The 27,810-nt window shown below is 37.9% G+C and overlaps 1 protein-coding gene across 2 annotated transcripts in view; it reads left to right on the top strand.

Annotated features, from left to right (window-relative positions):
- NBEA (neurobeachin) overlaps positions 1-27,810 on the top strand; it is a 560,398-nt gene that overhangs the window by 428,367 nt on the left and 104,221 nt on the right. For both annotated transcript variants that reach the window (XM_068419495.1, XM_068419505.1), the window contains 3 exons: positions 13,857-13,974; positions 14,857-14,959; positions 21,821-21,936. In XM_068419495.1, the coding sequence (XP_068275596.1) occupies positions 13,857-13,974; positions 14,857-14,959; positions 21,821-21,936 (337 nt within the window). The remainder of the gene's footprint in view (positions 1-13,856; positions 13,975-14,856; positions 14,960-21,820; positions 21,937-27,810) is intronic.

Raw genomic sequence — 27,810 nt, 5'->3', positions numbered from 1 at the left:
ATAATCCAATTTTAATTGAGCTCCAGAGACTTTGATGTGCTGCCGAAGGTTGGGAGAGAGCTATTCCAGGGAGAAATTAAAGCAGCCCAGCAAGGCTTCACTACTCCAGACTGTCACCATTTTAAATAAGCATTAGCATCAGACTTAACCTTCCCCTATGAAACATCTTACTTTTTTTTTCCCCTCAGCTTTTTGCTTTTTTTTTTTTTTTTGCAATACATATAAAGGCAAAGACACTTTCATCTTTTTTATATACATTTCTATATTCCCTTGATTAAGTTTGAAAAGCATGTACTGGACCTGAGATGCATCTGAGGCTGTCTATTGGACCTTGCATTGCAGTTCATAGAAAGAAATAGAAGCAGAGCGAGGATTAGTTTGCAACAGTCAAATGGCATGTATTGGATTTTCTCTCTAAGACTGCTCAAAAAGTAACCCATCCTTGTGCTAAAGAGTTGAGTGGGGTCTTATTTTAGCTTGGTTTCATCATTAAGTTCCTTTAATGTACGTGAAGAAGAGCAAATATTTCATTGTAGACTCTCTTATAACAAATCTAGGGTCTTCCTATAGCTATGTGCCCACTGGCTGCTTTTTTTTCTTTTTTGTTTTTGTGCATAATAGTCAAAAATAGTAGTATAATGATTGCAATAACAATTAGCAGTCTTATCTCTATTTTTGCACAGTCAGGAGATTAGAAGGTGACTGTAAACTTTTGAACTGTTGAATTAAAATCTCTTACGATTGCTTCATTTAATTAAACTATATGAACCTTTTGTACCATTTTCTTTTTCTCTCACAAATGTGTATACACACAAAAAAACTTCTAAAATGAAATAACTTTTTAATAATAAAGCAAAACTGAGGGTCACTGTATATTTTCCAATATTTCAATATACATTGGACAGCACTTTATATTAGAGATGATTCATTTTCCTTGCTTTTAATTTTCCTTTTTTCTTCCTTTTTCTTTATGTCTGACTTTCTTGGCTTTCAATGAAAGAAACAAAAATTTGCAAGATGCTGAGCTCTCTTTCTGGATGCTCATTACTCTCAGCTGCTACTCCAAACAGTAGTAATTGGGATACTCAGCTGCAAAGAAAAGATGCATCTTGTAAAACTAAGTCTATCAGAGGTAGACTACTACATAGGGCGCAGTCTATCAGAGATAGACTACTACATAGGACACTTGTATTCTTTAGACGGAATGTGATATGCATCAAATCCAGACTTAATGGCAGTAGAAATGGAAACAATCACAGTACAGGCAGTAATCTGTCTATACAGTTTAATAGGGTTTATTGTCTACTGAAGCAATTAACCAATTACCCACATAAAAGAAAGGTAAGAATCTAGATTAGTAGGAGAATTTGAATAGCTGGCTGTTGTAATCTATTAAAAAAGAATGGAAATATCAAATCTCTTTGTAAAGCTTGAGGTAGATTTTATTTAATTAATAATTTTCCCTAATTAAACAAATATGAAGAATAACTTAATTGACGCTATGTAATCCCTCTCAGATTGGGATTGCCACACTTTTTCATAGCCACATAGTACCAGAAATCCATAAAATCTAAATACCTTCTGTGGTGGAGCAGCTTGTAGTGGACAAAAACAGAGGTGCATTCACATAAAGTATCTCTACATGCTGACAGGTGTTGTAGTGATTTCATACTGGGAACCTAGAGTTTGCCACAGGAAAGCCTGTGAGTATGCCCAAATTTATGTCATGCAGGTTTGCATTCCAGTTGGCTAGAAATCCAAAGGGGAGGGAACTGTATATTAAATATGCTATAGCGCTTCTTCCCCTAGCTATGGCAGACAGCAGAAGACTATATGTGTGCCCCAGAATCCATTTTTGGTAGACAGCTGAGTAGGGTCTTAATATTCCTCCTAGTTTTCATGGGAATTTTCTGTACAGGATTAGACCCCCCCAAAAAGTTGTACTTCTCTCTCATTTTGACCTTTATATTGTTCAAATTAAACAAGCTGTTAGTTAACTACATGAAAGTACACACAAAATACACAGAATGCACATATTAAAAATAATGTGTAAATGTGGCTCCAGTTATGGAAATAAATATAAATATAATTTATGAATTTTCTATATGCAGTTTACATTTGATACATCTTAATTTCTGCAGTTTTTATGTTTTGTGTGGATTTATTTTTCAGTGCTTAATTACTGTAGCTGATAAAAAAAAGTGTTCCTTAAAGCAAGTATAGAATGCATGGGTACTTTTTCTGTAATATTAAAGCAAAATAAGTATAATGAAATGTGAACTAATTTAATGATTATGTAGTTACAGCAGGCAGTTTGCAAGCACTTGAAGTTAAAATTCTCAGAAGAAACCTTGCTATGCTTTCCTTGCACAGACTTAGTAATATGCGATAATGTTCCATGCATAACAATAAAATGTATAGTAGAATTTTGGTTGCTATTGAAACTGCAGGTTATTCACAGTGCTATAATTCCTTGTCTTCTCCAGCAGTGCAAAAGACAGTTATCCTAAGCTCATTTTAAATGGATTAATAAAGAATCAGTTGGTGTGGCGATATGTTAGGAAGACGAAGATATTTTGATGTATGTTTACCATAATTCACACACAGTATAATTGCTCTTTGGGGTCATTAGGTGTTGACATAACGTAGAGTAGCCCTGAATCTGCTCTAAATTCCAACACCAAGCAAACTGACTTCCAGCAGTCACTAGTGCTCAAGACCCAACACTTCTAGTCACAGCTGAGCATGTGACAGCTGCAGAATTTTGAATTCCTTGAGGATTATACTTGTCTGTTGCAAACTGTAATACAGAAAGTTTGGGGATCATGAGGATGTTTTAAATGTATACTACCTATCACTTTATAAATCCATATATTTCATTTTACTTTTAAAAATAAATTATAAATTTATTGCTAAAATTTCAGAAGTAGAAATTACTCCAATTGTATTCCCAAATGTTGGGATTAATGAAACAGCTTTTGTATATGAAGTCAACAACAAAGTATTACTGGTTTATGATCAATCTTATATAGGAAGAGATGTTAGGAACAGAAACTTAAAAAAATTAAGCTCAGTAGTAGAAAATATGTTATATTTTTATTACTTTTATAGATCCTAGATCATATGCATTCTGCACTGAATAAATCAAATGTGAAACTGTTAAAATCCAAGACACTTGCACACATCTTCTGTATGACGTTAAGATCACATCAATAAAAAGAGGGACATAAACCTATCTTTCTACCTGTCATTTGGTAGGAAATGAGTAATGTTTAACAAAACTCGATTTTTACACTTTTCTTAAGACCAATTATAGTGCCTTCAGTTATTATAATGGTAAAGATTTGCATCATGGTACATTTGAGTCTTTAGACATTTTTTATTGCCTTGCACTTTTGAATAAATATAGTGGTATGCAAGTTCCTAAAAAAAAAAAGACCCTAAGGATTTTATGATGTCTTTATTCTTGGGAAAGGACACATCATATACTTGTGGATACCAGACGTTCTGTATTCCTCAAACTATTCCTATGTTTTTTGATTTCAATGAGTCCTAGAACTTGAGTAAGTAACTGGTAACTGGATGGTCAGCACACTCACCTGGAAACCAGGGAGTCTTGTTTCACTTCTTTTCTGTGTTTGAATGGAGCAGGTTGCCTTGTATGTTGCCAAATTATGACTAGCGAGCAGTGCTTGCTTTGCAATCCCTACAGAAATACGGCAGGAGTCAGGGAGCTTCTCTTTCTATTGTTCAATCAGTCATATGTAGGAGCTTGCCAGGAGCTACTTGCCACTGCCTTTCCTTGGGGCATCACCCAGCTGAGGCAGCTGGCGCAGGTCACTGGTGCACTGTCCATCCTGGATCAGTGAGGAGCACTCGTCTAGCGGTGCGCTGCTCATTGAGAGCACAGCGGTGAGCTGGAGCAGACAACACTGTTGGGGAAGGATGTTGTTTGGGTTCACATACCTTAGAGAAGGGAACTGAATCTGAGCATCTATCCCAACTTCTCACTTTAGATAACAGGAAACTTGTTTGTTTTCACACTGGTGTTTGAATCTAGCCCACCACTTTTTTTCAGCTAAAACTCTCAAAAATTCTGCCAAATCCACCAATCCAGTCCTGTTTAATATCTTTATTGATGATCTGGGTGAGGGTATCAAGTGCACCCTCAGTAAACTCATGGATGACACCAAGTTGGATGGGAGTGTTGATCTGCCTGAGGGTACAAAGGCTCTACAGAGGGATCTGGACAGGTTAGATAGATGGGCTGAGACCAATGGCATGAAGTTCAACAAGGCCAAGTGCCGGGTCCTACGCTTTGGCCACAACAACCCCATGCAGCGCTACAGGCTGCGGGAAGAGTCGTTGAAAAGCACCCTGGTGGAAAGGGACCTGGGGGTACTGGTGAACAGCCGGCTGAATATGAGCCAGCAGAGTGCCCAGGTGGCCAAGAAGGCCAATGGCATCCTGGCCTCTATTAGGAATAGTGTGGCCAGCAGGACTAGGGAAATGATTGTCTCCCTGTACTCAGCCCTGGTGAGGCTGCACCTCGAGTACTGTGTTCAGTTCTGGGCCCCTCACTTCAAGCAAGAGATTGAGGTGCTGGAGTGAGTCCAGAGGAGGGCAACAAAGCTGGTGAAGGCCCTGGAGGGTATGTCCTATGAGGAGTGGCTGGGGGAACTGGGATTGTTTAGCCTGGAGAAAAGGAGGCTGAGGGGAGACCTTATCGCTCTCTACAACTAACTGAAAGGAAGTTGTAGTGAGGTGGGGGTTGGCCTCTTCTCCCAGGCAACTAGCAACAAGACTAGAGGGCAAAGCCTCAAGCTGCACCAGGGGAGGTTCAGGTTAGACATTAGGAAAAATTTCTTCACAGAAAGAGTTATTAGGCATTGGAATGGGCTACCCAGGGAGGTGGTGGAGTCACCATCCCTCGAGATGTTTAAGAGAAGACTAGATGTGGCACTTAGTGCCATGGTCTAGTTGACACAGTGGTGTTAGGTCAAAGGTTGGACTTAGTGATCCCAGTGGTCTCTTCCAACCAAGTTGATTCTGTGATTCTGTGTGAATATTTCAAGTTTAATAAAGCTGTAATTTTCTGTCAAGTAACTATTTAACAAATGAATGTCCAGCTTTGTTTTCAAAATTACAAGCATTTATCAACACTGTCTTCTCCCTGGATTTGTGAATATTACAAGTCCTTTCTTTCCATTGCTTTACTTTTGCTAAGGAGGTCTAGTATGAACCAGTGGACAGAAAAACAAGCTCTCAATTTTTCATCCTGAAAAAAAGTTCTATTTTTTTTTCCAGATCATATCAATTTTATGTCTTTTTTGGCTTGTCCACTCAACTGAAAATGTAATTTGTGCAGTTCTATTTGAAAAAAAATTGATTGCATTTCACTGCATGTGGTGCAGGGGCAGAATTGCTCAGAGCAGTTTGAATGTAAGTACTGAGATCACCACCCACCTGTTAGGATTAATCTCTAAGCGTGAGATGTAGAGTGAGAACAGAAACAGCAGTTCTGTTAAGATTTCTCACTAGATTTGAGTCTGACATCCTGTTGTTCCCAAAGTCAACACAAAATCATCTGAAACCTTGTGAGGTAACAGACACAGTCTGCTTCAATCTTGTTGCTAACTAGAACTAATTGAGCTTCTTTACTTTGGATTTTGCCCCAATATTTGTTTCCTCAACTTCTGTGTTTTGAGTTGGGCTGGTGCTCTAATATGTCTTTCTATGGCACTGGAAGATATTTGTCTTCATAGAATCATAGAATCATAGAATGGTTTGGGTTGGAAGGGACCTTAAAGATCATCTAGTTCCAACCCCCTGCCACGGGCAGGGACACCTTTCCACTAGACCGGGTTGCTCAAAGTCCCATCCAACCTGGCCTTGAACACTGCCAGGGAGGGGGCATCCACAACTCCTCTGGGCAACCTGTTCCAGTGTCTCACTACCCCACTACTACTACTCACTACAGTGTCTTCTGCTTCTCCATGTGCGCTGTTGCCCCAGCCAGCACCATCAGCTTTATTCCCGCTTTTAGAATCCTTAAATCAGCTGAAACTTCTGCTTAGAAGAGTACTTGTTGGAATTTAGTTTGGAAGTAGACCCTAAAAAAGGTCTCTGCTTACTTTTTCTAAGGTGGTAATGTCTAAATCTGCTACCTCGTCCTGATGCTATTCTTCCCGAGAATGTTAGTCCATTGCCAGCATTTCAGGAGTTGCCTAAATTGACAACCTGTTTGCACATTGCACAGAAAGGAAACCATATGAAAGCACACAGATGTGTAACACTCATAAAATGAATGATAAAAATAATTATTATTCAGAATTCTGTTTTCACAAAGGTAATATTTTCTCGTGTCAGTAACACTTACCCTTCTATTTAAAACTATGCATTGGTGTTTCAAAAAAGCAGCGTTAGAAATAATGCATTTAGGATACCTAAGATATTCTCTTTGGATTATTTTGATCTGGATGTTAACATTTAGCAACAGTGTTTCCATATATAGGAGTAGGGTTTTTTTCACTCTAATAACCATACTGTGGCTGCTTCTCAAGATATCCCCATATCCTTTCCATTACTTTCCTCAAACACAAAATCATAACATGCAAAACCATTTTACCAATGAAAAGGGGAAAATGCCCTGAAAATGGGCCAACTTCAAATAATTTTTCAGATGGCTGAAAATGAATGTGGGAATAAGAGTGTCAGTTACTGTCAGCTGAGTGGGCATTGTTTTAATGGATACTGAAGTGGTATGCTGACCAGAGAAATCAAATTTAGAAAGCGTTGGGGTGAACAGAACCTCATGTTTCAAGAAAAGGGGCCTCTTGAAAGCTTAAAAAAACATTGGAAGTAGAAGTATAAGCTGGGAAAATTTGGCAAGGAAGTAAAGCCCAAAACCACAAAAATAATATCTGCATTTTTTAGATCCCTGAAGAGGAGAAAAATGAAGCAGGAGTGCCAATATTTATTTAAAAAAAAAAGTTCTAAAAAGATTTTTAAAACTGATGTGAATGGAGAAATTATAATGACACATAATACTCAGCTCATCCTGCAGAGCATAGTATCACAAGTTACTTGGAAGAAAGCTTTTAAGGCTTACAAATAAAGCAACATTTTACACAGAAGCATGTTACAAGGAAGGGGAAAGGAGACCTTAATGTAAAGAGAAATTGAGAATGTGTTACTAGACCAAAGTGTGCAAAGAAAAAGTGATAACGTGGTACAGTCGGTGAGTTTTTAAAATTCTTTGCTTTTGTGTGAGTCTGGGTATTGAATCAGAGAGGATGTTCTTAAAGTGGCTTAAATGTATACAAAAAAAAGAAAATAGTTAGAAGTCAATGAAACAGTAGGATATTAAATTAATTTGAATTGCCCTTCCTGTCTCTACATTCTCAATTTCCCATTTCAGAAAAGCAAAGTACAACGTGTTTCGTTATTTGAACATACCTGATTTTGAAATTTCTTTATAAATGTTTTCTTTATACACGTACATATCTTGACATGATATATCCTTTGTTACAGTGTATGCATATTTTTCCTGCTAAATCTTAAAGTTGATCATATTCAGTACTTCATCAAACATTTTGAAATTATATAATGCTTACTTAATATGATATTTCATAAACTCTAAGAGTCTGGTTCCCTGCCATTAATGTCTGTCATTTCAGTCTGTATTTAGGATACATGAGGCAATCATGCAGTCTGCCACGTGCTTGTAGTGAGTTCTGTGTTAGATGGTTCTGGAGAAGAAAGTTTGCTCTATGTGCACGGGAGCTATTTTTTTTAACCTGTGAAGATCTGCATTCAGAATTTCACATTTTCTTTGAAGCAAATAGCAATGCTAGAAAACACTTGAAAAGGGAAAATACAAATCCCTGACAGAAGAGAATGATTTTCAGTAATTCAGAATCACAGAATCAATCAGGTTGGAAGACACCTCTGGGATAATCGAGTCCAACCATTGCCCTGACACCACCATGTCAACTAGACCATGGCACTAAGTGCCATGTCCAGTCTTTTCTTAAACATATCCAGAGATGGTGACTCCACCACCTCCCTGGGCAGCCCATTCCAATGTCTAATGACCCTTTCTGAGAAGAAATTCTTCCTAATGTCCAACCTGAACCTTCCCTGGCGAAGCTTGAGGCTATGTCCTCTTGTCCTATCGCTAGTTGCCTGGGAGAAGAGGCCGACTCCCACTCCACTACAACCTCACTGCAGGTAGTTGTAGACTGCAATAAGGTCACCTCTGAGCCTCCTCTTCTCCAGGTTGAACAACCCCAGCTCCCTCAGCCATTCCTCGTAGGTCAGACCCTCCAGACCCTTCACCAGCTTGGTCGCCCTCCTCTGGACTCGCTCCAACACCTCAACATCTTTCTTGAAGTGCAGGGCCCAGAACTGGACACAATATTCAAGGTGCAGCCTCACCAGTGTGGAGTACAGAGGGACGATCACTTCCCTAGACCGGCTGGCTACACTATTCCTAATAGAGGCCAGGATGCCATTGGCCTTCTTGGCCACCTGGGCACTCTGCTGGCTCATGTTTAACCGGCTGTCGATCAGCACCCCCAGGTCTCTTTCTACCGGGCCGCTTTCTAACCACTCTTCCCCCAGCCTGTAGCGCTACATGGGGTTGTTGTGGCTGAAGTGTAAGACCCGGCACTTGTTCTCGTTGAACCTCATGCCGCTGGTCTCGGCCCATCTATCTAACCTGTCCAGATCCCTCTGCAGTTCCTTCCTACCCTCCAGCAGATCGACACTCCCACCCAGCTTGGTGTCATCTGCAAATTTGCTGAGGGTACACTCAATCCCTACGTCTAGATTGTTTTCATATGTTTGTAATCTCTAAAAGCGTACAATGATGCTAAACTATTTTATGAATACCTATCGTGTTCCTGGGTCAGGTGCATAAGCACAGTTCTGTAGCTGGCTCTAGACAGCTCTCTGATGAAATATCTATTCACTGTGACTTGTTTTTGTGAGGTACTCCATGCTTTATTGGCAGGCATCTTCTTTTAAGTATTGAGGTTGCAAATTTGGAAGCATCCCATAAGACAGTGATGTAGGGAATGTACCAGATAAGTTCCATGAATTTTATGGTTACCAGGCTGTTATGAAATGGTTAACATGAAATCAACTGCTGCTTTGTGAATGAAGCATACTATCGCTTGCTATTTCAAATATAACTATAAAGGGCTGTATTTTTTCCCGCAATGATAATTTCTTTTTTCTTCCCTTCCTTGGCATCTTTTTTTTTTCTTTCCTGCCTATTAATGTACAAAAAAGATGAAATGGCTACAAATTTAGATTTTAGCTTTTTTCACTATGGACCTCTTAGCTCACTTTATACAGAAAGCAGGAGATACAGTTTCCACCAGGCAATAGAGAGGCAAGAGATCCAAGCAGAACCTTTTGGATAGTTCAGCCCATCGCAACTGTATTTGGTTATTTTTCAAGAAGGTAATGTCAGACTAACAAAAATATATATTTTTTTTTTAAGTTTACAACAGAATTTCATTGTAAAAAACGCTTTCTCAATCTTAGGGAATATTAAATATTCATTTGACAAGGATGGACGAGGGAGCTTCGGAGAGTTTCTCTTCTCTCCTTGGCAACTGCATTCACAGAAAAGTCTGTCATGAGAAACTATATGCAAGCTCTTGACCTGGAAACCTGGAACACCAAGGCTATTTTACTTTTGTTCATTTTGATAACATCGGTGTGGGGACTGCAGTGTAACTGAAATGAACCCAGACTTCGTCTTCCTGCCTTTTGTTCAAGGTTGAGACACATGAGATGATAGACTCATAGTTGGCTCTTGCAGGTAATCTGTCTTCCAAAAGTTGGTGTTGATGAATGAAGAATGAAATACAAACAAAAATCCTATTCAAACTAAAAGGCCACTATATATGGGGATGACAAGGGCTTATTTTGTATTAGAAGAAACACAACTTTGCAAGCTTAGTTTAAAAAAAAAGACAAACAAGGTACAGTATGTAGTTAGTGCATAAATAATATAGTTGTAGCTGTAATTGCCAGTGTTGAGGAAGGCATGCTGAGTTTGGTGAAAATTACAGCATTGGACACATAATTCAGAACACTTAAAACACTGGAAAATAGAGAGGCTTGAAAAAATTGTTATTAGGGTTATTGGACTGCTGGACCTTTGAATCAAACAAAAAAGATGTCACCCACTGTTAGGGTGACAGCTTCGTCTTACTGCAATGAATTCTAGCATATTTTTATTCTTGGTCTATTGTCTGTCCAGGGTACCCATTACTATCTTTAAAACATGCCCATATTTCTAAGTAAATGAAAGGATTTTACAAGGAGAAATAAGCTTTAAACCAAATAATTGCAGCTGATATTAAAAAATGAAAAGTAAGGTGGGTTCAAAGGTAGACATGGTTGGTTGGCTGGTTGGTTTTTATTTTATTAAAAACAGCTTATTTGGGACCTATCTAGAATTTGGTGCTTAGTCATGAAGTTTCAACCATTAAGACATGCCTAAACAAAAAATCATCATGACTATTTTTAAGAGAAAAACTCATAAAGCTATCAAAATAAAGAGCACTGACTTTAAATATAAACAACAAAAAAATATTGGATAGAGCACATGGTAATTTTGGCTTCACATAACTAGGTAACATAATTTCAGTGTCTTTTGGTGAACGAAGTAGTTATTTACATGTCTTTATGAATAATGAAATATACAATATATGCAGTGTGTAAAAAATGTAAAATAGCCAGGCGCTCATTCATGTGGTATGAGGAAGCAAAATGCTAAAAATCATCCTGGAAGAAAAAAAAAATGTATAAACCTTTTAAAGGATTCAAATTCAGAAGAATAAAATTTGTTTATTTTGGCTCTTATAACAACAACAGGAAAGAATCCTGCAACAGTGTCAGTAATTTCTGTTGTAAACTGTAGATACCTAATAATGGTAGCTACCTAATAACGGAAGGTTTAATGCATCGCTTGAAAATAGTGTTAGATGAATGTTATAGAGCACGACAAAAATGGGGAGGGTATCTTGGACAGGAAAACAATACAACAGAAATACTGAAATAATTGAGATGATTTGATATCAACATGATAATCTGATATTTGTAGTACTAATAGACAGTTAAGAAGAGTGTAATTGAGGATAGTAATTGGATTATAGACTTCTTCCTTTCCTCTGATTTCCTATCCTTTCTACTGGTTTACTGGAGCGCTATCTTAAGTCATTATTTCATAGTGTGGTGAATGTACCTCTATGAAGTTATTGCTTTATACTTGAGTGAGAAGAGGAGGAAGAAAAAAGCAACCGGTGTATGGTTGCTATAGAATGTGCTTTTAGTGTTGATTTGTAATAACTAAGCTGTGGTACGTATGAAGACATTGTAAATGTATTACTGTGAATCTACTAAAATGTTAATACGTAGGGTATAGTCAGTATTAAATATTTTTCATTAGAAAAAAATAGGACAAGTAGAAACATTTTTGAAACTAAAAGGGAATTCCTGAAGCGTGGTGTTTTTTTAGGGAACTAATTCTTTGGCAAATCTGCTGGCTGCTGTAAATCTGGTTGCAGCTATATACATTTCAAACTCCTCTCTCTGGGAGTCTGTTCTCATCTTTTAGCTCTTTAAACTTCAGTGTTTTCCTCCCTATTTCCTCTCTGTATCTTAAAAACCTGTGTATTTACAAAAATTATGTATTGGATGGCAGCAGAATACATTCAAAGAAGGAGGTGCTGGAATCTTCACAATCATTGTTCTTAACCATCTGAATTTCACATACACGATACCAGCTGTATCCTAGCATCTGATCTCACTGAAAGACTGAAGGAAAATTTGGTTTATTTAGCTTACCAAAGAGAAAGCTAAGCAGTAAATGGATCACAATCTGTAATTACGGACACAAGGAAAAGTTATCTGATACTAGAAGACTCTCTGATCTCACAGACAAAGGTGTCACGAGATCTAGTGGCTAGAAACTGAAGTTAACAGAGTTCAAAGTAAAAATGAGGTGCAGATTTTTAACACTGAGGTTAATTTACCATTGCAAGAATTTAGCGTATGAGGTAGTAATTCCGCAGCTGGCCTGTGACTGAATGGAGGGAGCATATAGTCTTTTGTGTGTGTCTGGGAGATCTCCAAAGAAATCAGGACCCTTCCCTTCTTCAAGGCTGTGTTTAGTGTGAAGAGCTGAGGTGAATGAAACAGCACCATCAGCCACAGTGTTGCTCTAAGTCTTGTCTGTAACTTCTTCCCATGTAGAGAGTACAGGGGGCTCACTGGTTTCCATTAAGGACAGAACTAACATTTCAATGCTCTTCAGTGTGCTGAAGCACATTTGTTTTGTTGCTGTTGCTGTCATCTCTGAAATAGACTCATCATGGTTATGAGAAAATAGTTATGGAGAACAAATTAACAAAAATCTATGGAGCTCTTTTAACAAAGTGTACAAACTTAAATTAGCTTTTTCATATATGAAGACATGTTACTAACTTGAAGCTACATCAGTGAAAAAAATGAAGGAATATGATTTCCATTACCTCAAACATGAAGGATCGTTGACAGCAGAAACATATGGTCTCCCTAACATTTCCCTATTCAGAAGTTGGGGGAGGTCATGATTACAGAAAGCAAAGTCCTCAACTGAGTGAGTAAAGTACTGCAAGCTGGTATACCAACAGTTTCTGTGTACCTAATGGAGAATAGAGGAATTCAGTCTCTCCAGTCTGAAACCTTCTTTTTGCATTTCCTTTTAGTGAAGGTGTTCATTGTGTTTCTTTGTTTCACCGGGGCCTCTACTCTCTTAGTAACTGCAGCCTAGGGGAAGACACAGTCTAAAGAGCCTGGGAAATGCAGTTGGGTGTAGTGAGGGGGTGGTCCCCATCCCAAACAACTGACTCCTCGTAGGATGAAGTGAGGGTCTCAGCTATGGGCAGAGCCCAGCTGAGCAGAGGTGGAGGGCTGAAGGCAGCCTTCCATCTGATGAAAAGGATCAGGAAAGGATTGTTCTACACCACGATAGTGCTGGAATGATGATTCACAGATGAGAGAAGTTAGTAAAGCTTATACCTAATTAGATTGTGTCTTTTTTTGTCTGTTTTCCTGAACAGTGAAGGAGGAGTGAAAAAGATTATTTATGTATTGATATCTAGTCTTAGACCAATACCTTCAATTGAGAAACTGACAATTTGGAAAAGCAATGCTAATTTTCAGCTATTGTATTTTAAAATATTTTCACAGCAATTTTAAAATGCAAAAATACAAATTTGTTCATGGTTTGGGATATTAAAAGTACTTAACTTTAGAAAAAATATTGTGTTGACATATTGTTCTTGCTAATTTCTCTATTTATTAATGGGATGGAAAGTGTTCTAATTTATGACCCTGAAATGGATGTGAGTAGCAAGTTATATTATTTAGGTTGTACTTCGCACGAGATAGCCCCTCAGCAGTAAATCTGTTATCCAATGCGTAACTGACAACTGTGTCATGCACACTGTTGGAAGAAAATACAGCTAAGTATGATTGCAACTGTGTCCATTACCCTGTGCTTGCTTGTAGAGTTTGGTATTTTTTTTTGAGGAAAATAAATTGATGTGACTCATAAGAAATAGATCTTAAGAGTATCAGGTTGATGTACTTACTGATATTCTTCTAACAGCTATACTTCATTGCATTTTCTAAAAACATTTAAGTTCATATTTTAACTCGCGGCTTTTAAGTGTTAAAGAGATGCGATTAACTTCACTGTACTTCATTGATGGGTAAAATTTACTATGTTCTTATGCAATATTTTAATGAAAAACTCCTGCCAATAACTGTCACCTTGTCTTTCTTTAAAGGTCCTTGCCTATACAGAAGGCCTTCATGGAAAATGGATGTTCAGTGAGATTCGGGCTGTTTTTTCAAGACGTTATCTTCTCCAGAACACGGCTTTGGAAGTGTTTATGGCAAACAGAAGTATGTCTTCATTTATTTTGTTGCATAAAAATGTGCTAGCAGTTATTTTGTGTGGTATTTATTAATCTTAGAATTTAAACTCTGTGCTTCCTTTGATAAAGTGCTTATGTCTGTGTTCAATAATGCTTACTCTTGCATGTATTCATTGCATTTTGTATTAAAATCAATCACATAAATCAATCTCACTGCTTTCTGTGCAGCAGTGAGATTTATTTGTAAAAACAGATCATTGCAATTGGTAAATTCTTCAAATGTTTGATAGGAAAATTGTTTTTTCTATGATCTCTCCCCTCTCCTCCATTTTCTGCAAATATTTTAGTGAAATATCTAAAAGGAAATTTCCTTTTCTAATTATAAACTGAGTTAAAGTAAAAAGGACCAGATCAAGAAATGGATCCAGTCAGTTTTCTGTATGTGCTACTCTGAATCAGAGTTGAGTGGTTGGTGAGGTATATCAGTAGTCTTTTGACCTGAGGAGCTCTGATGTAAGTTTTGATTTCAACTGGAGAGGGAATTAAACAATTTCTGATCCTGTGTGTTTTGATGAACCAATTAGAAGATTGAATGCCATGCCAACTACTGAACAGCTTTCCAGCCTGATAAGAGGTTATATGGGTTAATGGTAAGCTGCAGTTCCTCTAAAGTATACCTCACTCAGGTCTTCTGCAAAATGGGGGAGTTAGTGCCAAAACGTTAACCAGCTAATGATACACAGGTATGAAGTATGTCAGGAGTTTCTGTTCTAACTTTGATCCTCAGGATAGAAGTGCAACTGACTTCTCTTCCCAAATAAAAACCAGAGAGCATTTAAAAATATATGCAGGTGGAGAAACAGACTTCTGGAGATGGTTTACTAGTCCATATTTTTTCTTCTTCATTTAGCTTCTGTTATGTTTAATTTTCCTGACCAAGCAACAGTGAAAAAAGTTGTATACAGCTTGCCACGTGTTGGAGTAGGAACGAGCTATGGTTTGCCACAAGCCAGGTAATTTAATTAAAATAGTTTTTATCTTTTGTGTTTATTGCATTATACAAATTATATTTTTAAACATGTCAATACTGAAACATTACTCCTGTCATGAAAAACTAGATTTTCTCTTTCTTAAGGTTAATTTGAGAAACAATACCCTTTACTTACTATATGGCCTATTATTATGGAATAGAAGTATTGTAAATGAGATTTTTTTTTTAATCATTACAGGAAATAAGTACCTTCCAGTGTACTTATACCTTATCTCTTCAAAGCCTGGTTTTCAGTCATACATTTAGAAATGTATAGACAAACGTTAATCCTTGCTGTTATTGTTATGCAGGACATGGAACTAAACTTGACTAGTTTTTGTGTTTGCTGAATGAAAATTATTTTTATATGTATCTTCTCACTTGCCTTTTATATGAATATGTGTGGGTTTTAATTCATTGCTCATTCAGTATAGTGGCTGTTTTGCAATTTCCAAATTTCTTCCATTCACAGAATCACAGAATCACAGAATGTTAGGGATTAGAAGGGACCTCGAAAGATCATCTAGTCCAATCCCCCTGCCGGAGCAGGATTGCCTAGACCATATCACACAGGAACGCGTCCAGGCGGGTTTTGAATGTCTCCAGAGAAGGAGACTCCACAACCTCTCTGGGCAGCCTGTTCCAGTGTTCAGTCACCCTCACCGTAAAGAAGTTTTTCCTCAAATTTAAGTGGAACCTCCTGTGTTCCAGCTTGCACCCATTGCCCCTTGTCCTGTCAAGGGATGTCACTGAGAAGAGCCTGGCTCCATCCTCTTGACACTTGCCCTTTACATATTTATAAACATTAATGAGGTCACCCCTCAGTCTCCTCTTCTCCAAGCTAAAGAGACCCAGCTCCCTCAGCCTCTCCTCATAAGGGAGATGTTCCACTCCCTTAATCATCTTCGTGGCTCTGCGCTGGACTCTCTCTAGCAGTTCCCTGTCCTTCTTGAACTGAGGGGCCCAGAACTGGACACAATACTCCAGATGCGGCCTCAACAGGGCAGAGTAGAGGGGGAGGAGAACCTCTCTTGACCTGCTAACCACACCCCTTCTAATACACCCCAGGATGCCATTGGCCTTCTTGGCCACAAGGGCACACTGCTGGCTCATGGTCATCCTGCTGTCCACTAGGACCCCCAGGTCCCTTTCCCCTACGCTGTTCTCCAACAGGTCTGTCCCCAACTTGTACTGGTACATGGCGTTGTTCTTGCCCAGATGCAGGACTCTACACTTGCCCTTGTTATATTTCATTAAATTTCTCCCTGCCCAACTCTCCAGCCTGTCCAGGTCTCTCTGAATGGATGCGCAGCCTTCTGGCGCATCAGCCACTCCTCCCAGTTTTGTGTCATCAGCGAACTTGCTGACAGCGCACTCTAATCCCTCATCCAAGTCATTAATGAATATATTGAATAGAACTGGTCCCAGAACCGACCCTTGCGGGACTCTGCTAGACACAGACCTCCAACTGGACTCTGTCCCACTGACCACTACTCTCTGTCTTCTTTCCTTCAGCCAGCTCACAATCCACCTCACTACCCGATCATCCAGACCACACTTCCCCAGTTTACCTGCGAGGATGCTGTGGGAGACCGTGTCAAACGCTTTACTGAAATCGAGATAGACCACATCCACAGCTTTACCATCATCTATCCACCGGGTTACATCCTCATAAAAGGCTATCAAGTTGGTTGAGCATGACTTCCCGTTGGTGAAGCCATGCTGAGTGCCCCTAATGATCCCCCTATCCTTGATGTGCCTAGAGACAGCACCAAGAACAAGTTGTTCCATCACCTTTCCAGGGATGGAGGTGAGGCTGACCGGTCTATAGTTACCCGGGTCCTCCTTCTTGCCCTTTTTGAAGACTGGAGTGACATTCGCTTTCCTCCAGTCTTCAGGCACCTCTCCCGTTGCCCACGACTTAGCAAAGATTAGTATAACACATCATTCTTCTGTTTCCAAAATTAAGGAGGATATATATTTTGGAAAAGACCAACTAAGGTTCAATTTTAGAGATTTTCACGTACTATGGACAAGTACTTAAAGAAAGATATGTCTCTTTCTTTAAGTGATTTCCTACAAACTAAAACTTCGTATTGTCCTTGTTTTATCCCAGTGCAGAATGTGGAAATAATCTGAAGCATCAGAGCATTTGTAGGATTGGAGAACTATTTTGTTCCCAGCTGAACATCATTCCGTGTCATGAGCTCAAGAGTCTCATGATGCCTAAGGCTTGATCTCCTGAATGTGCTGAAGTTCTTAGGCAAACTGCCAAATTTCTCAAGTTTTCACTGAGATCAAGGGGAATTTGTGTAATTTCTTTGGAAGGTGCATCTTGTTAATATTTGCATTGCTCTTCCAAATACTCAAATTAAAGAATTTGCTGTCTCTAAATGGAAATTAATAGTATTCTTTTCTGAAATAAAAATGGCCACATGTTCTAGAACAAACAAAATGCAAATTTCTCAATCAGAATTTCATATCTACAGTGACATTTTTTACTTTTGAAATTCATATCCTTTGTGCATTATTCAGTGAATAATTCTCTGAAAAAGTTTGTTGATATATAATTATTTAGAAAAGTTTCAGCTTCAATATTATATGCAGTTTTTTCCATATATTTTTGATTAAAGTTCAATTTGAATGGAAAATGGGCTTGTTAGCCTTCAGAATAAATATGGCATATGGTAGTGAAGTTATTTTTCTTTCTTGTTTTTCTGTAATCATGGTATGATTTATGCACAATAAAGACCCTGTAATCATGGTTTTTCCTTTTTTTTTGCTGTCTACATACCCTTATTGTCTTCAGCAGGATTGCAGTGCAGTAACTGAGGGAAAATCTGGCTCTATAACTGCTCTGTAGTTAATATTTTGTTGATATTAGAAGATAGTTTCCTTCCTGTGACTGTGCTGGCTCTGGAATGCTAATTTTAAAAATTACATTTATTTGTATAACTAACATAAGGAGAAATTATACTGAGTAACCAAAAGGAGCTGCTACGCTGAGTAAAATGTTATCCTTTTTTATGACCAATTTTCCAGATTAAGCTGTACTTTAAAATATTTTAACAAAAGCAGATCTTTTTGGTTGTTTTGCTTAAGTTCTTTAGTTGTAAGTAATATTTCCTCTCTGATACTATTCTGACAGACATTTAATATAAAGTTAATTATATTATCATAAAGAATTGTGTTCACAATGGAAACATTCTGAAGGGGTAAATTACTTTTAATGCAGTACATGGACTTCAAGTGCATTTCTGTTTTTGTGGAGAAATCCTGTGATTAACAAAGATGGAAAGAAATAGGAGGAAAAAGCAGTATCTATGGCCTAATGGCACAAAGGATTATAAGCAGGCGAACTGGTATCTTTTCCCAAGACTGTTACAGACTTGCTGTTCTGAGCAAGTCTCCAGTTTGCCTCTTTGTTACCTTTCCCAACAGCCTGTCTAATGCTTTGACTCAACAAAGCTTCAAGCCTGTGCCTAATGTTACAAAGAAGTAATTACGTCCTTAAAATTAGTCACATGTTCAAGAGTTCCGTCTGATTTGGTAATCAAATTAATCTGTCTTTGATAAATGCATTTTCACTGTTCCTGAAACGTGTTGCATTGATTGTAGCTTCCTTATGACCTTGCTATATGATGCAACTGGGCAGACAATACTGTGACTTTTATTTAACTTATTTCTGCAGCTCCATATGATTCTACATAGGTAGATTAATATCCATACTTTTACAATACTATTAGCAGACCACTTTTTAGGGTTCTAACACCTCAGGTGTAATTTACTGATGCATTTTTATTGAGAGTAACATCACAGCTAAGAAACCAACTGTGAGCTGCTTGATAGTTTTTTAAGCATACAGAGATTAAAGAACTGGTAAAAGATACGATATCATACTTCACCACTAAAAATGTGCTATCACCTCCCACTGAAATTCTGTGGGCTATTAATGCGTTAGATGAAACAATGGCTCCAATTATTAAAGCTAAGAAATACAAATGATGAAGTTTTTGCTGAAAGAAAACATATATTTTGGCTGGTACAGTGACTATATTCAATGTCAGCTCAGCGCTGCCACGTATTCCACATCAGTAACTTGGTGATGGATTTCCAGATCTCGGTATAGCTCGTTGCAGAGGTTGGATTTTGGGAAGAGAGACGGGTAGGGAAACTAAGATTTGATGTCATCAAAGCATAAAACCCCTTTTAGAGTTTTGATTAAAAATGAATATTGATAAGTCTCTTGTCAGAAGCCAGTGACTTTCACAAGCCTTTTTTTTTTTTCTGAACAGGAGCAACACAACACAAAACATCACACAGGTGCTACATTTTTTACAAGATACTTAAAGATTCTTTGTATGAGATTGGATTGTAGGTAACTAAATTAAAAGTGATTGTGAAAGGGGGTGGGTCATACTTCACATATGGGATATATAACATCCCTTCCCTCAACAAAATACCATGAAGTGTTTTATAAACATATTTAAAGCATATAAAACTTGAAAAATTGGATCATCCCCTTGTACAACAGAGGGTCTTATGCAGTTTCCATGTTGAGTAGGTATTTCGTGGTTCTCCGGAAGCAAAGGAAGCACATTCATTTGTGCATCTTCATATTGGTGATGGCATATCGAAGGAGAGAAATCGTTTGATCAAAGTTGAGTGGATTTAGCAAAACACAAAACAGTGGGTCTTCCTGTGTTAACTGAAACAAGAAGGTGTGGAACCAATTTATTGTGCATAATTTTTTCCAGTCTCTGCTGAAATAACTGCAAATCTTTCAAACACCTTAGATATAGAGTAAATAATGAGCTTTTTTAGTATATTTTGATTTTCTGTAGAGTTCGCTCAAATCAGGCATTCAAATGTGAGGTCCAGCGCGTCAGTTTATAGATTTTTGAGACTCCCTGGGAGATTGTAGGTAAAGTCTAAAAGCAGCTACTAAGCTGCACTGATGCATAGATGTTGTTTAGACATGGGAGGAACAGAAAATCTGTGATAGAAATGCTTTGTAAATTTAATGATCTCTTTAGTATTTTTATTTTCTGTATTTATTAATTTGTGTGTAGCATTAGTCACAGTTTTCTGGGAACAAAACATCTTTAAGAGTTCCACTGTAAAAGTAATTGTTATGTTATAAAATGCAATGAAAAGTATGATTACATTCAGGTAATTCTTTAGATAGTTTGGAAGAAGTGTAATAGAAACAACTTAGATTTTTATATTGTCTCCTGTCTACTAGTAAAGTGTATCTACCATTGGCATCCTAGAGTCTACTGTAACATAAGACTAGCTAAGCTGGCAAGAGCTTATGTACTGCTGTTTTGCTTAAATACAGAGATGAAGAAAATGTACCTACACTTGCATGGTCATTTTTGTATGCCCAGTTTGTAAGTCTAGGTACGGCAGACATTGACACCCTACACTGACAATTTAGACATATAATTGTGACAACTGTACACTCCAATCGCATACCAATACTCATCCTTTCTCTGGAAAGGGGGTCTAGTGGATGTGTAGAAGTACGTACATGTATCTTTAGAAGTAGATGATCCACTTTTTTGTAATCACTGCCCAATTTGACACCTTGTATATGACTTTATTTTAAGAAAATACTCAGCATTCAGAGTATAGAAATAGTACGCTTAGTGTGTTTAGTGTGCATCTGAAAACTGAAGCATTGGGTGTCCCTGTTTGCTCTTGACAAGCTATATAAATACTAGATATATTCTTTAAATTAATGAATAGCCTAAGCATTAGGGATCCTCTTTTTTTTTTTTTAACAGGTATAAACATTTTCACTATTTTGATCCATTTATAATATTTATGTTTCTGTAAAAAAAATTATCCGAGGAGATTAATTTTTTTCTCTTTACAAAGATTTTCCTTGTCTTTTTTTCAGGAAGGACTATTTTCTCTAGAAATGAGTTGTGAGCAGTGAAGTTATTTCTACTTGTTGCGGATTTTTTTCTTCAATGTGTTAGTCTATACTGAATCTAGTTCCCTATATTTTACCAAACAGGGACAGTATATACTGTGGGTAGTTTAGAACTTGGTGCACGGGGTTTGGTTATTGCAATGTTGTCAAATTGAATATAGAAGAGCTGAAGTTTTCTGCTTTTCTTTTCCTTGGCTCAGTAGTTTGGTTCTTTCTCCCTTATCTAGTCATGTAAGTTTTAGAAAATGTGTGGAAATTGAGCATCTTAGAAGCTTCGACTCCTTTTGCAAATTTGAATGAAATGCAATTCAGAAGTTATTGTGGAGAGACAGGCAGATGGACATGTGAGTGGATAATTGAATAAATCTTGTTTCTTTCAGAAACCAGGGTATAAATAGAAATCTCGAAGCTTACTGGGATATAGGAAGGGATCATGGGTAGCCAACCATGAAGGAGGTGCTCAAATTGTGGAATAAATGTCTTCAACCCGTGTGCTGGAAATATATGGCACTTTAAACTATCACTCACTCACCTTAATGAACTTATCTCAATATATCCTTTTGAAATGGGGAAATGGTATTCTCTTTTATTCCTGCTGGACAAGCCAGGCACCAGGAGGTCTGCAGTTTCTTTTACTTCCAGTCTTTTAACCAGATTCAGAATAAAATAAAACACAAAATATATTATTGTGAATTATTACAATGCTGCAATACTGGTAAAATAAAATACAGATCTTCATTTTAGTCATTTCTCAAATAAGGGTAATACTGTCTTCTTGACTTCATTAAACAAAATAAAAAAGCCTCTGAGAGAATCTGAAATTAATCACACTAATAACATTGCCCTACATCTTAACATTTAATGAGGCTGTTAAAAAAACCATTCTTTAAATGTATTTCCTAGGAGAATCTCTCTGGCCACTCCCCGACAGCTTTATAAATCCTCCAACATGACTCAGCGCTGGCAGAGGCGAGAGATATCTAACTTTGAATACTTGATGTTCCTCAACACTATAGCAGGTAAGGCTTCTGACTCTTTAATCCTTCATAATATGTTTATGTTTGTCAAAGTCTTAAGGACTGTGGCTTGATAGCATACATTTATCCCTCTAGAATTCAGCTGCAGCTTTATGATAGATTCTGAAACACACACATTAAATTTTATCAGAAAATGCACAACCTATCACTGCGACTTTAGATTCATGTATTGTTGTGGAGGCTGTTCCTTGCTCCCCTTCTGCCATTTCCTCTGCTGACAGCTTTGTCTGAAGCTTTATTAGAGTCAACAAACCATTGCCAGAGAGTGTCTGGAAATAATAATGGGAAAATGTAATTTCGCTACTTCATCATTCTCAGCAACAGCAACTAGACAGCAGAATAACAACAGTATTCTGCCTAGTACAGATGTCACCTGGATTGTGGTATGATTAGATTACAGCATCTTTTCTCGTTTAGTTCTTTGAGCTAAAATACAATATTGGATTAGGTATTTAAAATGAGAAATAACTGCCATAGACATCCGTTCGTTACTGGCAGAAGAAGAGCTTTTCTGGCAATTGTCATTAATTAAACATTCACGATGGCATTTTTCCTTTCACCTTTCCCTTTTCTATCTGTTAACTCTTGTGGTAATTTTAAATGTAAAAACCAGCAGTTTTCTACATCAGATACAAGGATTTGCAGGAGGTTGTCTACTGTTACGATTCCTGCCTGTGGCACACATGCTACTTATGAACCTGCCTGCAGAGAGCCTTCCTCAGACATTTCACTCCAATGAGCTTTAATTTGAAACCCAAATTAAATTGCACCAGGCATCACTTTGTACTCTGGTGTTAAAACGGTCATCTTTACTTGGTCCTGACTTTTATGCCTGAGGTTATCCTCAGGCCAGACATTAGACAAATACAATTGTGAAATGCAAAGGTAGCACCTGTAAGTGCCCCTTACACTGACCGGTCTGAGGACAGTCACTGCATTCTTCCCAGTGAAGCAGTGGCAGAATTCAGGAGCTCTCAAACTGACTTACTTTGAATCTTTAGTCTTTTACCTCTGTGCTTATATGGTAGTCATCTTCCATGCATCCAGTCTTACAGACGTTAATAAATGTGTCGTCAAATTATCCCAGAGTGATACAGAAGTGCTACCACTGAATAGTTGAAAATCTGAGGGCATGTTTACCTTGTGCAGTGAAGCACAAAGCAGAGTCCCTGAAGCTACCGGAGACCTGGGCTGGAAAGTCCATATGGTGCAGTCCCATGCCGGCTCACTAGCTTGGTTCCCTAGCATTGTAGCCACAGTCCCGCAGCTCTCTGCTGAAGGAAGGAGCCCTGCTGAGCGTTTATTACCTCTGGCACAGCACCACAAGAATGCCGCTATCCTGCTTCTGGACACTGGCCTGCCTCCAGCTGCTCCGCGTCTCTCACACATCCGCTGCCCTTCTGGTGATGAGGAAATGCAGGCAGAGCCTTGCAGGCTCCCTGCCTGCCCAAAACTTGGAGGGTTTACTGGAGAGCTGGGAAGTTAGCCTAGGTCCTCTCAGTCCTTGTCCAATACATTATCGACAGAACTGTCCTTCACTTGTAATTTCCGTTTTATGTATTCATTTCTTCTGTAAGCAGTGTGTCTAAACTCTTTAAATGAGAGTAGACAAGAGCTGAGCCAATTTTTGATAAATTACTTTTCATTTTTAATCAGTTTAAAACTCCAAGGTCATTTATTTTTAGGTGTATCACCAATGCATCCAAACCTGGAAGATATCATTATGACTGAAGTAATTAAGAATTGCACTGACACTTACACTAAGGTATCCATCAGTAAATAAGCTTCAGCCTGAAGAGATTTCTTCAGATCTCCTTCCTCTCAGAGGTCTCAAGAAAAATGTTTTTTGACCTGTTGTCTGATACTAGTGCTGCTAGGCAGGCTTTATAGCCAAACACCTGGGTGGTTGCATGAGGCAAGTGTCTCCTAATGTCATCTAGTGTCATTCACCTCCCTTACAACAGGGTGGCCTCTCATCTGCATTCCAGGTATCACCTGCTATGTCCAGGGTTTGGAGGATTACTGACTCTTTTTTTTTTTTTTTTGGTCTATGAGCTTGTATTGCATTTGGAAATGCTCACAGCAACTTGGTCAGTACCTTAGTAATGTCTCTCTCTGACTCAAAGCACTTAATTTCTGGCAGATTTTTTGGTATCAGTCTCTTAGTGGTAAATCTCATTTGTTCATGTAATCTCATTGTTGTTAATTGTATAAGCTCACTTGCTCATTTTCACAGCATTACCTACCATCTTATGAAGTCTTTCAGCAGTGCATGATCAAATTCAAACCTAGGTAAAGACCGTATTCCCCAAAAGAGAGGGAGGTAAATTTGAGTCACTAGAGGAAATTCAGCCTAACTCTTTGTCTCCATTTTGTGTTGACTCTCTTATTTTGTAAAGCCATTCTTTTTAATGATACTTTGAGGTCACATGGATCAGCAAATATGTTTTCTGAAGGAGAGCTAATATACTGATTTTTAAAAGTTTTGGAAGTGACCAATATTGGTTAAATAAAAATTAATACCCACGCACACTCTTCTGCTAAGATGTGAAGAAGGTGTTGAACATTTGAAGATCTTTTCTGTGTCATAAAGGATATCCCTTACTCTGATTTTTATTTCAAACCCATCTGCATTGATTGGCTTTTGCTAGTGGGTCCTTACTAATCTATATATTTTCTGTTCTGTTTTCATTTTCCAAGAAGGGTGACAGTCATCATGTTAGGTTGGGAAGAAAGTATCCCCGTACCGTCTCGTAAAAGATTTTGGAGGGATGTCTAAAAGCAGCTGAGATTCTTGGGTGCTTTCTTTTTAAGCTGTATTAGTGTGGTGCTATCAGCAAGGGTGCTGTCACATTTTATAGTGTTCCAGTAGGATTAGTGAAAGAAAGCATCCTGCTGACATCAGCTATGACTATTGCATGTTAGAATGGCCTTCAATGCAAAGATCTTATAAGAAAGCATGATTGCATTGCTGTATTATGTGCTTTCACTTTCTGCTTCTTCATTTTTCTAAGATTTTGAAGGTTCATAGTCTCTATGAACACAGAAAAATAGATTTCAGTTGCTAATGTTTTATAACATCTGCCTTCACTGATGCTGTCTCATAGAATCTCATGATGTTTTGTTTGAAAATTAGGATTAAAATTTACCCTTAATAGCTGGAACTCCCTACCAATGACACACACACACAAAACCCTTTCTAAAAGCAACATAAGAGAATTAAAACTGGCTGAAACCCAACAGGCAATTCTACACATGACAATAAACTTTTTATTCCACTTTGGAACAAGCCCTAAAATTTTCCAATTTTTTGACAGAAGCAAAAATCTAAAATGTTATTTTTTGGAAAGTAACCTGTTTTTATAGTTCTAATAAAGTCTGCACTTCAGCTAGGAAGCTGACTTCCAAAAAGTCATGAAGAACTTGGGGGTGTTGCAAAGAATCTCATCATAAAGTTGCTGTCAAGCCAGAAATCCACCCACAATGGATGGATTGAGCTCCAGGTCCCATGGCAGAGAGGAAAGCTTCAAAACATAAATATATGTTAGAAAGCCGAGAAGTTCTCACATCCCCAAGCTGTTTCCTGGTTCCACCATCACATTGCACTATACTGCCAGGGCCTGAGATCTGGGAATCTGTGGAGTCAGGAGCTATGAGGCAGCCTGAATGACACCACTGCTTTTAAAGCTGGGCCTATATTTCTGTAAATCTTCTGTTGAAAGATATTTCTCCAAAATATTTCCTTTGCAACAAATAGGTGTTTTCTGATGAAGCACAAAAAAAAAAATCAGTATCTCTACCATAAATACAGTACTGGAAGCTAAGTACCCCTACTATGTTGCCCTTGTGTCGAAAACACTGAACTGATAACTGTCCAGATACATATGTGTTAAACAGAAACAAATTCTTATATGCACTGTAGACAGGACCCTTGGCAGTCGGAAGGAAATACACAATTTTCTATTTTGTATACAAATATAGAGTATTGAATACATTCATGACCTCTTTTGCCAAGTAAAAAAAAGATGTGTTTTCTTTCTTCCTTTCTTTGGAAATCCAATTTCCAAATACCTTTTTAATTATACCCTTTTGTCATGGGATCCCATAAGCAATATTTCCTTAAAAGATACAACTTCTTTGCCAGTAATTGTTCGTGTAGGTAGCAATGGCCTAGTTTTAGACTATAACTGTTTGTTTAAGCAGTATCGTCTTTTTTTAACAATATTGTTTTTAGCCATTGGGAAATATGTGTATCAAAAATTTTTTATTCATGTTGCCATTTAGCTCGTACTGGTTTATTCAGCATATCTGAGCCATAGCTTAGTCACTTAAGAAACGTGGAGGTTTGGCACTTAAGAAATGTAGATTATCTGCTGGTAAGTGATACATAGGTCCCTTCATTGTTTTTTCTTCTCTTCCAAATAAATAGAGGTCCACTAACATTTAGTACACTTTTTGCCAGTTCTTTGTAGCTTCCCTTCTTGTTATAATGGTGCTTAATTAGTGTCTAGCCCTTTACAAAACAGTAAGAAATTACTCATGTTTTCTTGTGATTCTTTTCTGAAATTATTCAAGAAGCAGCAGCCCTGTAAGAGAGACATTCAGAAGTGAGGCTTCTGACCCCAGCTCCTTTCTTTCATTTGTGACATGCAGCTGGGTCCTTTCCCACAAGAAGTCCTTTGCCTGCTTGTTAATACTGTTAATTACACAGACTGGTTGATCTCTGTAGAATAGAATCGCTGAAATAAATATACGAATCTCTCCTTAAATCTCTCCCTGGTTTGCTAATGTGTCTGTCCTGACAAGCATGGCCCCTGGCTATTCTATAAGTTCTTAATCAATGTTTGAAATACTGAAGTGTCCCCTTGGAAAAAATCCATCTTTCTATGACTCTTTTTTTTTAATCTTTTTATCACCCTGTTACCACCTCTGAAACATTGCCTGGCTTCATTTTTAGTTTAACTGTTTCTGTTGTGATCCGCATTCTTGACTTAGTAACTGTCTACTTCAGCTATCATAGTTCTCTTTTTCTAGATCATTTCCTATCCAAGGATCTATGATTACCATCACTTGCACTGGCCTGATGACTCATTGCAATTTCAATTCAGAATTGCTCTCCATTTTCAAAACTCTCTGAAGTGTTGTTTCAACCTGTTTCTCTGGCCCTCTAGCTGACTGTTTTCTCACCTCCCTATTCTGTTTCCAAGGTCTTCACCTCTTTCTTGCCCTTTTTTCTGGTTCGAGCATATTTCATCATGTTTACAGCTCTGGGTTTTTCTCCCAAAGGTAAACACTGCACTCTGCTACTTATCAATCAGTCTTGGTGTTATACTCTTCGTGCCCCTGGTTTTTGTCCTGGTTGTGTAGACATAAGCTTTCCTGGCCACCGTCCCCCTCCTCCTACCTATTCCCTTCTCAGGGATCCTTTAGCTTTGAAGGCTTGGAAGCAGCTATGATTATACTAATTGTCCTTTCTTCAGGCGCATAGGAAAAGGGGATATTGCGTGTGATCAGCATGTGTCAACTGAACCCTCTGGGTGATACAGGGAACACATAATTTTTACTATTCTCAGTTACAGGATTATTGAAAAATTTACTTAAAAGTGATCCTACTGCAGGAAAAGGAATCAAAAGGAGTGGGAACAAGAAGTCGTTTTGTAATATGGTTGCAGTGCCCACTATTTTAGTTAGAAGCCTAGTTTTGAAATCTATTTCTCAGTATTTAACTGATTTCTGCTGGTTTTTCTTTTCAAATTGCAGTATATTAAATGTGTGTTTGTATTTGTGTTTATTGGAATTTTATTTCTTTTAAATCCTACCTGCCATGGCTTTTAAAAGAAGTGAAGAATAATTATA

Source organism: Nyctibius grandis, chromosome 2 (assembly GCF_013368605.1).
Source record: "Nyctibius grandis isolate bNycGra1 chromosome 2, bNycGra1.pri, whole genome shotgun sequence".
NCBI classification, from domain to species: domain Eukaryota; kingdom Metazoa; phylum Chordata; class Aves; order Nyctibiiformes; family Nyctibiidae; genus Nyctibius; species Nyctibius grandis.
Note: the sequence above shows the minus strand (reverse complement) of the source record. Positions and strands in the feature narration are given on the sequence as shown.